This window comes from Coregonus clupeaformis, chromosome 14 (genome assembly GCF_020615455.1).
Source record: "Coregonus clupeaformis isolate EN_2021a chromosome 14, ASM2061545v1, whole genome shotgun sequence".
Taxonomy (NCBI): domain Eukaryota; kingdom Metazoa; phylum Chordata; class Actinopteri; order Salmoniformes; family Salmonidae; genus Coregonus; species Coregonus clupeaformis.
This window is the reverse complement of record NC_059205.1, coordinates 32,369,433-32,383,958: the sequence shown is the minus strand read 5'-3', so window position 1 is coordinate 32,383,958 and position 14,526 is coordinate 32,369,433. Positions and strand designations below refer to the sequence as shown.

The window sequence follows — 14,526 nt, the reverse complement described above, 5'->3', positions numbered from 1 at the left end:
TAAAATGCATTAAATTGAGTTTTTTGGGGGGGTCACTAGCCTGCACACAATACCCCATAATGTCAATGGAATTATGTTTTTCATTTTTTAATCAAAATAATTAAACATTAAACGCTGAAATGTCTTGAGTCAGTAAGTATTCAACCCTTTTATGACAAACCTAAATAAGTTAAGGAGTATACATTTGCTTAACAAGTCATATAATAAGTTGCATGGACTCACTGTGTGCAATAATAGCAGTGTATTTCTAACACCGATTCAACCACAGACGAGGATTTCCAATGCCTCGCAAAGAGCATTGAATATCCCTTTGAGCATGGTAAAGTTATTAATTACACTTTGGATGGTGTATCAATACACCCAGTCACTACAAAGATACAGGCGTCCTTCCTAACTCCGTTGCCGGAGAGGAAGGAAACCGCTCTGGGATTTCACCATGAGGCGAATGGTGACTTTAAAACCGTTAGAGTTTAACAGCTGTGATAGAAGGAAACTGAGGATGGATCAACAACATTGCAGTTACTCCACAATACTACCCTAATTGACAGTGGAAAAATGAAGCCTGTACCGAATAAAACATATTCCAAAACATGCATGCTGTTTGCAACAAGGCACTAAAGTAAGACTGCAAAGAAACATTTTGTCCTGAATACAAAGTGTTATGTTTCAGGCAAATACAACACATTATGGAGTACCACTCTCCATATTTTCAAGCATAGTGGTGGCTGCGTCATGTTATAGGTATGCTTGTAATCGTAAAGGACTGGGGAGGTTTTTAGCATTAAAAAAAAGAAACTGAATGGAGCTACTGTAAGCACAGGCAAAATCCTAGAGGAAAACGTGGTTGTCTGCTTTCTATCAGACACTGGCAGATTAATTCACCTTTCAGCAGGACAATAACCTAAAACAAAAAGCCAAATCTACACTGGAGTTGCTTACCAAGAAGACTAGTGAATGTTCCTGAGTGGCCGAGGTTAGTTTTGACTTAAACCAAGTTCTTTTTGAAAATCTTCCGACTATCACTGTTCAGTTTGTATGCACAGCTCGATTTGATTGGCCTGTATTGGCACGATGTGTGATATTTGATTTTGATTGCTGTTTAGTCAGTGACCAATCTTTGTTTTGGGGGGGGGGGGGTCTCTTAGGGACTATTTTAAACTTTCCGTGCCCTCGTGAACTGCTATTATGGATGGCCTACAAAATTCTGCATACATTAAATGACAAAGTATGTGGACACCTGCTCGTCTAACATCTCATTCCAAAATCATGGGAGTTAATATGGCGTTGGTCCCCCCTTTCCTGCTATAACAGCCTCCACACTTCTGGGAAGGCTTTCCACTAGATGTTGGAACATTGCTGCGGGGACTTGCTATCATTAAGACACAAGCATTAGTAGGGTCGGGCACTGATGTTGGGTGATTAGGCCTGGCTCGCAGTCAGCGTTCCAATTCATCCCCAAAGGTGTTCGATAAAGTTGAGGTCAAGGCTTTGTGCATACCAGTCAAGTTCTTCCACACCGATCTCGACAAAACATTTCTGTATGGACCTCGCTTTGTGCGTGGGGGCATTGCCATACTGAAACAGGAAAGGGCCTTCCCCAAACTGTTGCCACAAAGTGTAAGCACAGAATCCTCTAGAATGTAATTGTATGTGGTAGCGTTAAGATTTCCCTTTTACTGGAACTAAGGGGACTAGCGCGAACCATGAAAATCAGCCCCAGACCATTATTCGTCCTCCACCAAAGTTACAATTGGCGCTGCATTCGGGAAGGTAGCTTTCTCCTGGCATCCGCCAAACCCAGATTAGTCCGTTGGAATGCCAGATGGTGAAGAGGGAACGCGTTTCCACTGCTCCAGAGTCCAATGGCGGTGAGCTTTACACCACTCCATCCGATGCTTGGCATTGTTCATGGCGATCTTATGCACAAAAATAGTGTTTCTCTCAAGTTTTGTGCACCAATTTGTTTACATCCCTGTTAGTGAGCATTTCTCCTTTGCCAAGATAATCCATCCATGTCAAACAGTTTTGTTATTTGTCTCTCTCTCTCGAACACCTACTCATTCAAGGGTTTTTATTTTTACTATTTTCTACATTGTAGAATAATAGTGAAGACATCAAAACTATGAAAACACATGGAATCATGTAGTAACCAAAAAAGTGTTAAACGAATCAAAATATATTTGACATTGTTCAAATAGCCACCCTTTGCCTTGACAGCTTTGCACACTCTTGGCATTCTCTCAACCAGCTCCATGAGGTATTCACCACCTGGAATGCATTTCAATTAACAGGTGTACCTTCCTTAAGTTAATTTGTGAAATGTCTTTCCTTCTTAATGCGTTTCAGCCAATCAGTTGTTTTGTGACAAGGTGGGGGGGGGGGGTATACAGAAGATGACCCTATTTGGTAAAAGACCAAGTCCATATTGGGGCGGCAGGTAGCTTAGTGGTTAAGAGCGTTGTGCCAGTAACCGACAGGTCGCTGGTTCTAATCCCCAAGCCGACTAGGTGAAAAATCTGTCTGTGCCCTTGCAAGGCACTTAACCCTAATTGTTCCTGTAAGTCGCTCTGGATAAGAGTGTCTGCTAAATGACTAAAATGTAAATATTATGGCAAGAACAGCTCAAATAAGCAAAGAGAAATAACAGTCCATTACTTTAAGACATGAAGGCCAGTCAATACGGAGAATTTCAATAACTTTTACAGTTTCTTCAATTGCAGTCGCAAAAACCTTCAAGCGCTATGATGAAACTGGCTCTCGTGAGGACCGCCACAGGAATGGAAGACCCAGAGTTACCTCTACTGCAGAGGGTAAATTCATTAGAGTTACCAGCCTCAGAAATTGCAGCCCAAATAAATGCTTCAGAGTTCAAGTAACAGACACATCTCAACATCAACTGTTCAGAGGGGACTGTGTGAATCAGGCCTTCATGGTCGAATTGCTGCAAAGAAACCACTACTAAAGGACACCAATAATAAGAAGAGAACTGCTTGGGCCAAGAAACACAAGCAATGGACATTAGACCGGTGGAAATGTGTCCTTTGGTCTGGAGTCCAAATTGGAGATGTTTGGTTCCAACCGCCGTGCCATTGTGAGACGCAGTGTGGGTGAATGGATGATCTCTGCATGTGTAGTTCCCACCGTAAAGCATGGAGGAGGAGATGTTATGGTGTGGGGGTGCTTTGCTGGTGACACTGTCTGTGATTAATTTAGAATTCAAGGCACACTTAACCAGCATGGCTACCACAGCATTCTGCAGCGATACTCCATCCCATCTGGTTTGGGCTTAGTGGGACTATCATTTTGTTTTTCAACAGGACAATGACCCAAAAGCCCTTACACAGCCTGGAGGTGTATTTTACCAAGCAGGAGCGTGATGGAGTGCTGCATCAGATGACCTGGCCTCCACAATCCCCTGACCTCAACCCAATTGAGATGGTTTGGGATGAGTCGGACGGCAGAGTGAAGGAAAAGCAACCAACAAGTGCTCAGCATATGTGGGAACTCCTTCAAGACTGTTGGAAAAGCATTCCAGGTGAAGCTGGTCGAGAGAATGTCAAGAGTGTGCAAAGCTGTCATCAGGGCAAAGGGTGGCTGTTTGAAGAATATCAAAGAGAAAATATTTTGATTTGTTCAACATTTTTGTTTTGGTTACTACATGATTCCATATGTGTTATTTCATAGTTTTGATGTCTTCACTATTATTCTACAATGTAGAAAATAGTAAAACATTCATAAAAACCCTGTGTAGGTGTCCAAGCTTTTGACTGGTACTGTATGCATGTAATGTTATGTATGTGTAATATTAGGATGCAAACTTGAATACATTTCTACTCTATTTGACATGGTACAGGTGTAGTATTTTTTTACAGCCCATAACCGTGTGTGTCTACTTTTGTTTCAATGTAGATTTGTTTAAGACGACCAAGAAACACTCTGTAACCTTGATTCAGCCCACTGCAGTAGAAGGTGCTCTAGCTAGCCATCATCAATAAAGTCCACTCAGTCCGAATAGCTACTTCTACTGCGTTCAGAGCTTATTCAAAGTGTATTCCAAAAAACCCAAATGTAAAAGTGTCGCTGGGATGAAATCCTAGATGCCATTGCTTGCCGTTGTGCCCTTGAGCAAGGCACTTAACCCCCCATTACAGCTCCCGGGGCGCCCAGTGTGGCATCCCCTCTGCACGCATACATACACATACAGGTTTTGGCGGTGTCTTTCGGAGGGGTTGGGTTAAAAGCGGAAGTCAAATTTCGGTTGGACTTTGTGTGCAATTGACCAATAAAGTGATCTCCTCTATCTAAAAGCATTTTCAACGACCTTGTTAAAATGTCATACTGTATTCAGCCAGTCATGTCAGAGATTTGATACAAGAGATCTCTCTCGTAGACCTTGCAGGCATAATAAAATAGAACTTCCCCTCTGCTGTTATTGCAGTAATGGCATCCGTGGCAGCAGCCCCTCTTAACTCTTGCATTCTCCCCCTCTTTTTTTTTTTCTTTCTCCCTAGATCCTTCTTCCCTTCTCTCCTCCGCTCACTCTCCCTCAATGTGACTTCTCTTGACAAAGTAACTAGGAGGGAGAATAGAGGTCATGGTTGACGTGTGTGTGTGTGAACCAAATCAAATCAAATGTTATTGGTCACATGCACCGAATACAACAGGTGCAGACATTACAGTGAAATGCTTACTTACAGCCCTTAACCAACAGTGCATTTATTTTAAACAAAAAAAGTAAGAATAAAACAACAAAAAAAGTGTTGAGAAAAAAAGAGCAGAAGTAAAATAAAGTGACAGTAGGGAGGCTATATATACAGGGGGGTACCGTTGCAGAGTCAATGTGCGGGGGCACCGGCTAGTTGAGGTAGTTGAGGTAATATGTACATGTGGGTAGAGTTAAAGTGACTATGCATAAATACTTAACAGAGTAGCAGCAGCGTAAAAAGGATGGGGTGGGGGGCAGTGCAAATAGTCCGGGTAGCCATGATTAGCTGTTCAGGAGTCTTATGGCTTGGGGGTAGAAGCTGTTGAGAAGTCTTTTGGACCTAGACTTGGCACTCCGGTACCGCTTGCCGTGTGGTAGCAGAGAGAACAGTCTATGACTAGGGTGGCTGGAGTCTTTGACAATTTTGAGGGCCTTCCTCTGAAACCGCCTGGTATAGAGGTCCTGGATGGCAGGAAGCTTTGCCCCAGTGATGTACTGGGCCGTACGCACTACCCTCTGTAGTGCCTTGCGGTCAGAGGCCAAGCAGTTGCCATACTAGGCGGTGATGCAACCAGTCAGGATGCTCTCGATGGTGCAGCTGTAGAATTTTTTGAGGATCTGAGGACCCATGCCAAATCTTTTTAGTCTCCTGAGGGGGAATAGGCTTTGTCGTGCCCTCTTCACGACTGTCTTGGTGTGTTTGGACCATGATAGTTCGTTGGTGATGTGGACACCAAGGAACTTGAAGCTCTCAACCTGTTCCACTACAGCCCCGTCGATGAGAATGGGGGGCGTGCTCAGTCCTCTTTTTTTTCCTGTAGTCCACAATCATCTCCTTTGTCTTGGTCACGTTGAGGGAGAGGTTGTTGTCCTGGCACCACACGGCCAGATCTCTGACCTCCTCCCTATAGGCTGTCTCATCGTTGTCGGTGATCAGGCCTACCACTGTTGTGTCGTCGGCAAACTTAATGATGGTGTTGGAGTCGTGCCTGGCCATGCAGTCATGGGTGAACAGAGAGTACAGGAGGGGACTGAGCACGCACCCCTGAGGGGCCCCCGTGTTGAGGATCAGTGTGGCAGATGTGTTGTTACCTACCCTTACCACCTGGGGGCGGCCCGTCAGGAAGTCCAGGATCCAGTTGCAGAGGGAGGTGTTTAGTCCCAGGATCCTTAGCTTAGTGATGAGCTTAGAGGGCACTATGGTGTTGAATGCTGAGCTGTAGTCAATGAATAGCATTCTCACGTAGGTGTTCCTCTTGTCCAGGTGGGAAAGGGCAGTGTGGAGTGCGATAGAGATTGCATCATCTGTGGATCTGTTGGGGCGGTATGCAAATTGGAGTGGGTCTAGGGTTTCTGGGATTATGCTGTTGATGTGAGCCATGACCAGTCTTTCAAAGCACTTCATGGCTACAGACGTCAGTGCTACGGGTCGGTAGTCATTTAGGCAGGTTATCTTAGAGTTCTTGGGCACGGGGACTATGGTGGTCTGCTTGAAACATGTTGGTATTACAGACTCAGTCAGGGACTTGTTGAAAATGTCAGTGAAGACACTTGCCAGTCGGTCAGCACATGCTCGGAGTACACGTCCTGGTAATCCGTCTGGCCCTGCGGCCTTGTGAATGTTGACCTGCTTAAAAGTCTTACTCACATCGGCTACGGAGAGCGTGATCACATAGTCATCCGGAACAGCTGGTGCTCTCATGCATGCTTCAGTGTTGCTTGCCTCGAAGCGAGCATAGAAGTGGTTTAGCTCGTCTGGTAGGCTTGTGTCACTGGGCAGCTCGCGGCTGTGCTTCCCTTTGTAGTCTGTAATAGTTTTCAAGCCCTGCCACATCCGCCGAGCGTCAGAGCCAGTGTAGTATGATTCAATCTTAGACCTGTATTGACTCTTTGCCTGTTTGATGGTTCGTCGGAGGTCATAGCGGGATTTCTTATAAGCGTCCGGGTTAGAGTCCCGTTCCTTGAAAGCGGCAGCTCTACCCTTTAGCTCAGTGCGGATGTTTCCTGTAATCCATGGCTTCTGGTTGGGGTATGTACGTACGGTCACTGTGGGGACGACATCATCGATGCACTTATTGATGAAGCCAGTGACTGATGTGGTGTACTCCTCAATGCTGTCTGAAGAATCCCGAACATGTTCCAGTCTGTGCTAGCAAAACAGTCCTGTAGCTTAGCATCTGCGTCATCTGACCACTTTTTTATTAACCGAATCACTGGTGCTTCCTGCTTCAGTTTTTGCTTATAAGCAGGAATCAGGAGGATAGAGTTATGGTCAGATTTGCCAAATGGAGGGCGAGGGAGAGCTTTGTATGCGTCTCTGTGTGTGGAGTAAAGGTGGTCTAGAGTTTTTTTCCCTCTGGTTGCACATTTAACATGCTGGTAGAAATTAGGTAGAACGGATTTAAGTTTCCCTGCATTAAAGTCCCCGGCCACTAGGAGCGCTGCATCTGGATGAGCGTTTTCCTGTTGATTACTGGCCTTGTACAACTCATTCAGTGCAATCTTAATGCCAGCATTGGTTTGTGGTGGTAAATAGACAGCTATGAAAAATATAGATGAAAACTCTCTTGGTAAATAGTGTGGTCTACAGCTTATCATAAGATACTCTACCTCAGGCGAGCAAAACCTCGAGACTTCCTTAGTATTTGATTTTGTGCACCAGTTGTTGTTTACAAATATACACAGACCGCCACCCCTTGTCTTACCAGAGTCAGCCGTTCTGTCCTGCCGATGTAGCGTATAGCCTGCTAGCTGAATGTTATCATTGTTGTCGTTCAGCCACGACTCCGTGAAACATAAGATATTACTTTTTTTAATGTCCCGTTGGTAGGATAACCGTAATCTTAAATCGTCCATTTTATTCTCAAAAGCTTGAACGTTGGCTAATAGGATTGATGGAAGAGGCAGTTTACTCGCCGCCGTCGGATCCTTACAAGGCACCCGGATCTGCGTCCGCGATATCTCCGTCTCTTCCTCACGCGAATGACGGGGATTTGGGCCTTGTCGGGTGTCTGTATGATATCCTTCGCGGCCGCCTCGTTGAAGAAAAAATATTCGTCCAATGCGAGGTGAGTAATCGCTGTCCTGATATCCAGAAGCTCTTTTTGGTTATAAGAGACGATGGCAGAAACATTATGTACAAAATAAATTACAAATAACGCGGAAAAACACACATAATAGTACAATTGGTTAGAGGGCTGTAAAACGGCAGCCATCTTCTCCGGCGCTGTTCTATTCGGACTCAGATGTCGTAAAGAAGGTAATCTATCTGTCTTAAAGAATGTCGTAAAGATGGTAATCTATCTGTAAGTACATTAGGATCTCAATGAAGCAAAGGAGGGTTATATCATCATGATCTTGAGAATACTGGTGCTGATCTAAAACAAATATACGGAGAATAAGGAAAGTTGCCTACCCATGGAATATTGCTGCTCACTGTCTTGAATTCAGTCAGTTTCTATTCATGTCTGGCAGAGAATGGATGTAGATTTCTGTACTGACTGAGATACCACCAGTCCTGACATGTGCCAACTCTGCCATAGCTGACACTGGTGCTGGTTGGCACTCGAGATGTCACTCAAACGGTCACTTAGATTACACTGACAGGATGGAGTCCGCTTAAGGAGAAGTGACAGCAGGGGAGTGACTAACTGGCTAGATATGTAGGAAGAGAAACTGACAATTTTCCTCGTGATTTGGCTCGTGATTTTAGGACTTGATAGGACTTGTCCTAAAACAACATGCACAGAAGTAGTGAGCTGCTAAATTGAGGGGGAAATTATTCATGTTTGCATGCGTTTCTGTAGAATGGTAATTTGACTTTGATTGTGGGTATTTTTACTGACTCAATGTAGGTTGAGTTAACCATGATTCGTATGGTTGTCTATGGAGATTAGGCTAGTTGCCAAAGTTTTTGCTTTTGTTGCTCAGGGGTTTATCATGTTTATTTTTTGTTCTATTGGAGGTTGCGTTGGACCGTGTTTGCTGTGTGGTTGACTTGACCGTGTGTGTGTTTGGTTGTGTTTTTGTGCAGGCGGTTGAGTCAGAGGCCCAGTGCTGAGGAGCTGGAACAGCGGAATATCCTGAAACGTGAGTATTGTATGTACCTCTACTCCCTATCATTATAACATACCATCATTATATATAAACAGGACAGCATCCATTTACTGATCATAATCACCTCTCTATGAAACCACACTACTATTCTCCCATTTACTACTATTCCCAGTGACTACTTGACTAACCCGATTGTACCATATTATTCCACGTTTAATAAGTATTTTACGCAAGCCACCTCGAACCACAGTTACCCTGGTTATTTCAGAGGCCTACTTATCCCAGAGCCGGTGGCATACATCTTGCCTTTCTTCTCTCTCCTCCATCTGAGGAAGGCAAGGCAGGGTGGTTCCCTCTGGATTCTAGCTAGCCCAGAGAGGCTAGTTTCTCAGCTCAAACGCACTCCGTATCAGAGACGCAGGCAATAGACTCGTTTACCATCAGTGCCTTGGTCCCCCAGAGGTTGCTCTGTGATTGGCTATGTGTGTAAGGAGAGGGAAAAACTGAGAGGAGAGAAACGCGGGGTGCAACCTAAAAGACTCCAGGAATGGAAGTCTCCCACACAACACTGCCTAGGTTAGATAAATAGGGCAAGTCTTTGAACAGTGGCATCGTTATGTATTTTAGATAAGCTAGTCTAGTATGTGTTTGGTCCTCTGCCTCCTTTTGCTTTTAACTCCTTCCCTCTAAAGCTGGAGGGTGCTTGTCTGATAATTAGTTTGGAGAGCATCCATGGAACAGGCTAAGGGGAATCTCTAGTGAGATGTGAGTATTTCTTCTGAGCAAAACTGGATGTGACTTTTGGTCTGAATAGTCCCGACGTTCCCTAGAAGCAAGCGATTTTGCTATTTTAATATAACTTAAACGAGCCAAACAACCCCATGTTAATGAACGTGGAAGAACTAGCCATGTGGGAATGATGGATAGAGAGACAGCATTTCCCTTCCTCCATTTCTGCAATGCAAATAGTCAGACATTACAAACAGGCAATGATGATAAACAATTTAAGGCTTTGAGAAATTCAGCGACGTGGAATATTAAGAAGAGCGTTTGTGCTGCTGCTGCATTTTAATCAGCGACATTATGTAAATTAGCTGTTTATTCTCCTTCCAGTAGTGTTAAAATGTTTCCTAAGCAGCTCAGCCCACTCACCATTTGTACCCTGAGACACGGACTAACCTCTGACCCCTTGTGTTTCCCACAGCGCGCAACGAGCAGGAGGAGTTGGAGGAGAAGAGGGAGATTAAACGGCGACTGACACGAAAGGTAAGGCAGGAGCAAGAGAAGGAGAGAAAGGGGTGTCCAAAAACTGTGGAACTGCCAATTCTGTCTAAATAGCTTTAGAAAAATGCTACATAACCCCTGTGCGCAACAGCGTGCCAACTGCCAATGCTCACTGTTGTTCTCTAAGGTGTTGGAAGGGACAGAACATTCACACAGCAAAACAAAAAGCACAACAATGACTCACTCAGGGTGAGCGGAGAGAAAGGTGTGAAATCCGTGGTAGTCACAGCGCTATATATCCAAGGTCACCCCAGGAGACGATAGGCCAAGGGCACTGAAGATACCATCCGTGGCCCAAGCCAAATTCTCTCTGCCCCACGGTGAGGTGTTGGGCGTGTTCCTATCACCTTAAATTGCATAGCAGCACTGTCTCCTGCACCAGCTGTCTCTGCAAACACCTTGCTGTCGTCCCAGGGATTGGCTATAGCAGCTATACAGTTCTGTACTTGCTGCCGTTTGGGAACATACCCTAATGATCGGGAACTCATACACAACTACTAGTCTTTCATTCTCTTAGTAAAAAAAATAAGCCTTATCACTACCAGATGTAGTAATGTAGCCCCTGGGACTAGTATTTAAGTCAAGCCAAATTCCCTAGTCTGATCAATCGGTATAACTTGGTGGTTTTAGAAACCAAGCTATATTGATGTTTAGTTTACCTTCAGTTCATTAGCGTGCAGGCCTGATTTGCCTCCTCCTGGCCAAAGGTTGATGTAGTGGTCTTTGCTCTGTACAGGCTATACTCCCAACACACTTCTCTATCATGTGGAGTACAGTATAACTAGGTCGTTTCAGAAACAAAGCTGTATAGAAATTGGAAAGAAATTCAACCTACTAGCTTTTAGAGTCCTGATCTAGCATCAGTTGTGCCTTTTTTTAGATCCCAATGAGTAAGATTATACAGTATATGAACAGGTGGGACCTGATCCTAGAACAGCGTTCCTACTCTGAAATGTATTTTGCATACAGGCCCAGATAGTTACTGATCCTCTGTTCCTTTCTCTTGTTCCAGCTGAGTCAGAGGCCCACGGTGGAGGAGCTGAGACAGGCGAAGATCCTGATCCGCTTCAGTGACTACGTAGAGGTGTCTGATGCCCCGGAACACGACCGACGGGCAGACAAACCCTGGACCCGCCTCACAGCAGCTGACAAGGCAAGTAGTGGTGGGGCTGGATGAGTGGATGGGTGGGTTAAGAGATATTTACTCAGCGCTTTGTTAGGCATTGTCATTTAGCATCAAATGGCCTTTGAGGTTGTGTACCATTTATGAGCTATATAGCTTATTTAAAGTTGGTTGATGCTGCAGAGAAAACCATGTATGCCTACAGTACATATGCACAGCCCTGGGGAGCACATGAACAATTTCAGCCACACAATGTGGATCTTCCCATCATCTATTCCTCTAGATCTATTATTTAGGTCCAAACAAAGGTTCAAAGCCTGTAGGTCCGTGTTGTACTTCCCCTCTGCTGTTATAGCAGTAATGGCATCCGTGACAGCAGCCCCTCTCAGCAGACTGCCCTGGATCAATCCCTCTACATCCTTCAGTTCAGAGCTCAAAGAAAAGCATAATGCAGGAGTATAATGTCAGGAAATTTGTGCTCCTCTCCTCATAGCACATCCAGTGCTGCTGTTTATTCGTTCAGATGTCCCCCCCCCACACACACTTTTTTTTACCACTCAAAGAGTAAACACCCCCGAGCAATCCGCCGGCTGTCGGAGCGTGGTTCAGACTTTTAATGAGCTCTGTAGTTCTGAGAAGAGTGAGCCGTTCTCTCCCTCAGTTATCCCTGTGACGTGAGCAGCAGCGCTGGGATCCAAGCATACGGGGTCAACACCTGAGGACCATTTCGGGCGAAGAAAGCAAAAACACGGAAGCTAGCTAACTCTGCCTTCTGTTACACAATGTTCCCCGGCTTTACGTAACATGATAACGAGGGGACGGACAGACGGTGCCTCAGGACCCCTCGCTCTTCACTGCACACGCTCCATTGACATTACATTACGTTCCTGGCATCTAAAGTTACCAGAGGTCAGGGCTTTTATGTCTTCCTGTTTTCAGGTCAGTAGCATCCTACTCTTCTCAGGGGATAAGATGACGAGACATTCCCCTGTGTCATCCTGCTAATTTAGACTTGTCTGTGACATCATCGGCCTGTGTCGGAACATGTCAGGGGGATTATCCAAAAGCCCTGACTGAGTCATCTATGTCGTTCCTAGAAGATTGAGTCATCTTTTGGGACAAGATCATTTTAGGGATTTATAGTGTCTAATCAGAGACAAAGTCCTGGTTGCACATTGCAAAACTTAACACCGGAGTCACCTTTATCTCAATAGATTAGAAGAAGGGGAAGATGGAGAGATTTTAGTTATTTTGTCAAACATTATTCACCCTTGTTGAAATGCTCATCAGCTTGATGCAGCAACTTAAGCTAACCAGCCACAGAGTAGGAGGGGTAATGATGCCACGGGTGCCACGACACAGCTGGAAATCGCAGGACAGGAAGGAGTCTAGACGGGTCACGATGTGCGCAAACTGGTGTAATGTGAGCACACCGGTCACAGATTTCAGGATGACAAAATTATGCAGGCAATTTGCGTAATAGGTTTTCCCACGATGTAAGGATGTGTCGTCTACTGTATGCCTAGTTTGCACTTTCCTGTTGCCCCCTTTCTCAAACCAGTGGGAGGGAGAGGGATGGATAAATGAGAGGAGTGTGTTTAGTGGAGAGAATTTAGTTGATTCACTCTTGCCCTTTAAGATGAGAGTAGATTTATGTATGAAGTGTCTCTCTAAAAGGACACGGAGCAAGACTGAGTGACTTTCTTTTAGTCTTGGCACAAACCCTTTGCTTCCCCCTCTCTCTGTTTGTCCCTTACAGGCAGCCATACGGAAGGAACTGAACGATTTCAAGAGCAACGAGATGGAAGTGCATGAGTCAAGTCGCCATTTAACCAGGTAAAGAGATGTGGATTAGCATGTTTAATGGTATGCATGAACACACCCCTGAATGTCATGGTGGAAAGCAATGGCTATACAAACCTGTAAATACTTGATATACATTATCAGTCAAAAGTTTGGACACCTACTCATTCCAGGGTTTTTCTTTTCTTTTTACTATTTTCTACTTTGTAGAATAACAGTGAAGACATCTAAACTATGGAATCATGTAGTAACCAAAAAAGTGTTAAGCAAATCAAAATATATTCTATATTTTTCAAAGTAGCCACCCTTTCCCTTGACAGCTTTGCACACTGTTGGCATTCTCTCAACCAGCTTCATGAAATAGGCACCTGTAATACATTTCAATTAACAGGTGTGCCTTGTTAATTTGTGGAATGTATTTTATTCTTATTGCGTTTGAGCCAATCAGTTGTGTTTTTACAAGGTAGGGGTGGTATACAGAAGATAGCTCTATTTGGTAAAAGACCAAGTCCATATTATGGCAAGAACAGCTCAAATAAGCAAAGAGAAACGACAGTCCATCATTACTTTAAGACATGAAGGTCTTTCAATCCAGAACATTTCAAGAACTTTGAAAGCAAAATCCATCAAGCGCTATGATGAAACTGGCTCTGATAAGGACCGCCACTGGAAAGGAAGACCCAGAGTTAACTCTGCTGCAGAAGATAAGTTCATTAGAGTTCACTGCACCTCAGATTGCAGCCCAAATAAATGCTTCACAGAGTTCAAGTAACAGACACATCTCAATATCAACTGTTCAGAGGAGACTGTGTGAATCAGGCCTTCATGGTTGAATTGCTGCAAAGAAACCACTACTAAAGGACACCAATAAGAAGACTTGCTTGGGCCAAGAAACACAAGCAATGGACATTAGACCGGTGGAAGTCTGTCCTTTGGTCTGATGAGTCCAAATGTGAGATTTTTTTTTGTTCCAACAGCCGTGTTTTTGTGAGACGCAGAGTAGGTGAACGGATGATCTCTGCATGTGTGGTTCCCACCGTGAAGCATGGAGGAGGTGGTGTGATGGTGTGGGGGTGCTTTGCTGGTGACACTGTCTATGATTTATTTAGAATTCAAGGCACACTTGGTATGGAGGTCCTGGGTGGCAGGAAGCTTGGCCCCAGTGATGTACTGAGCCGTACACACTACCCTCTGTAGTGCCTTGCGGTCGGAGGCCGAGCAGTTGCCACACCAGGCAGTGATGCAACCAGTCAGGATGCTCTCGATGGTGCAGCTGTAGAACCTTTTGAGGATCTGAGGACCCATGCCAAATCTTTTCTGTCTCTTAGGGGGAATAGGTTTTGTCGTGCCCTCTTCACGACTGTCTTGGTGTGCTTGGACCATGTTAGTTTGTTGGTGACGTGGACACCGAGGAACTTGAAGCTCTCAACCTGCTCCACTACAGCCCCGTGTTATTTCATAGTTCTGATGTCTTCACTATTATTCTACACTGTAGAAAATAGTACAAATAAAGAAAAACCCTTGAATGACTAGGTGTGTCCTAACTTTTGACTGG

General features: G+C 44.7%; 1 protein-coding gene across 5 annotated transcripts in view; it reads left to right on the top strand.

Annotated features, from left to right (window-relative positions):
• Positions 1–14,526, top strand: part of LOC121581008 (phosphatase and actin regulator 1) — a 96,984-nt gene that overhangs the window by 79,194 nt on the left and 3,264 nt on the right. For 3 of the 5 annotated variants that reach the window (XM_041896294.2, XM_041896293.2, XM_041896291.2), the window contains 4 exons: positions 8,739–8,803; positions 9,966–10,027; positions 11,058–11,198; positions 12,928–13,004. In XM_041896294.2, the coding sequence (XP_041752228.1) occupies positions 8,739–8,803; positions 9,966–10,027; positions 11,058–11,198; positions 12,928–13,004 (345 nt within the window). The remainder of the gene's footprint in view (positions 1–8,738; positions 8,804–9,965; positions 10,028–11,057; positions 11,199–12,927; positions 13,005–14,526) is intronic. The other 2 variants (XM_041896292.2, XM_045224801.1) reach the window with 1 other exon arrangement.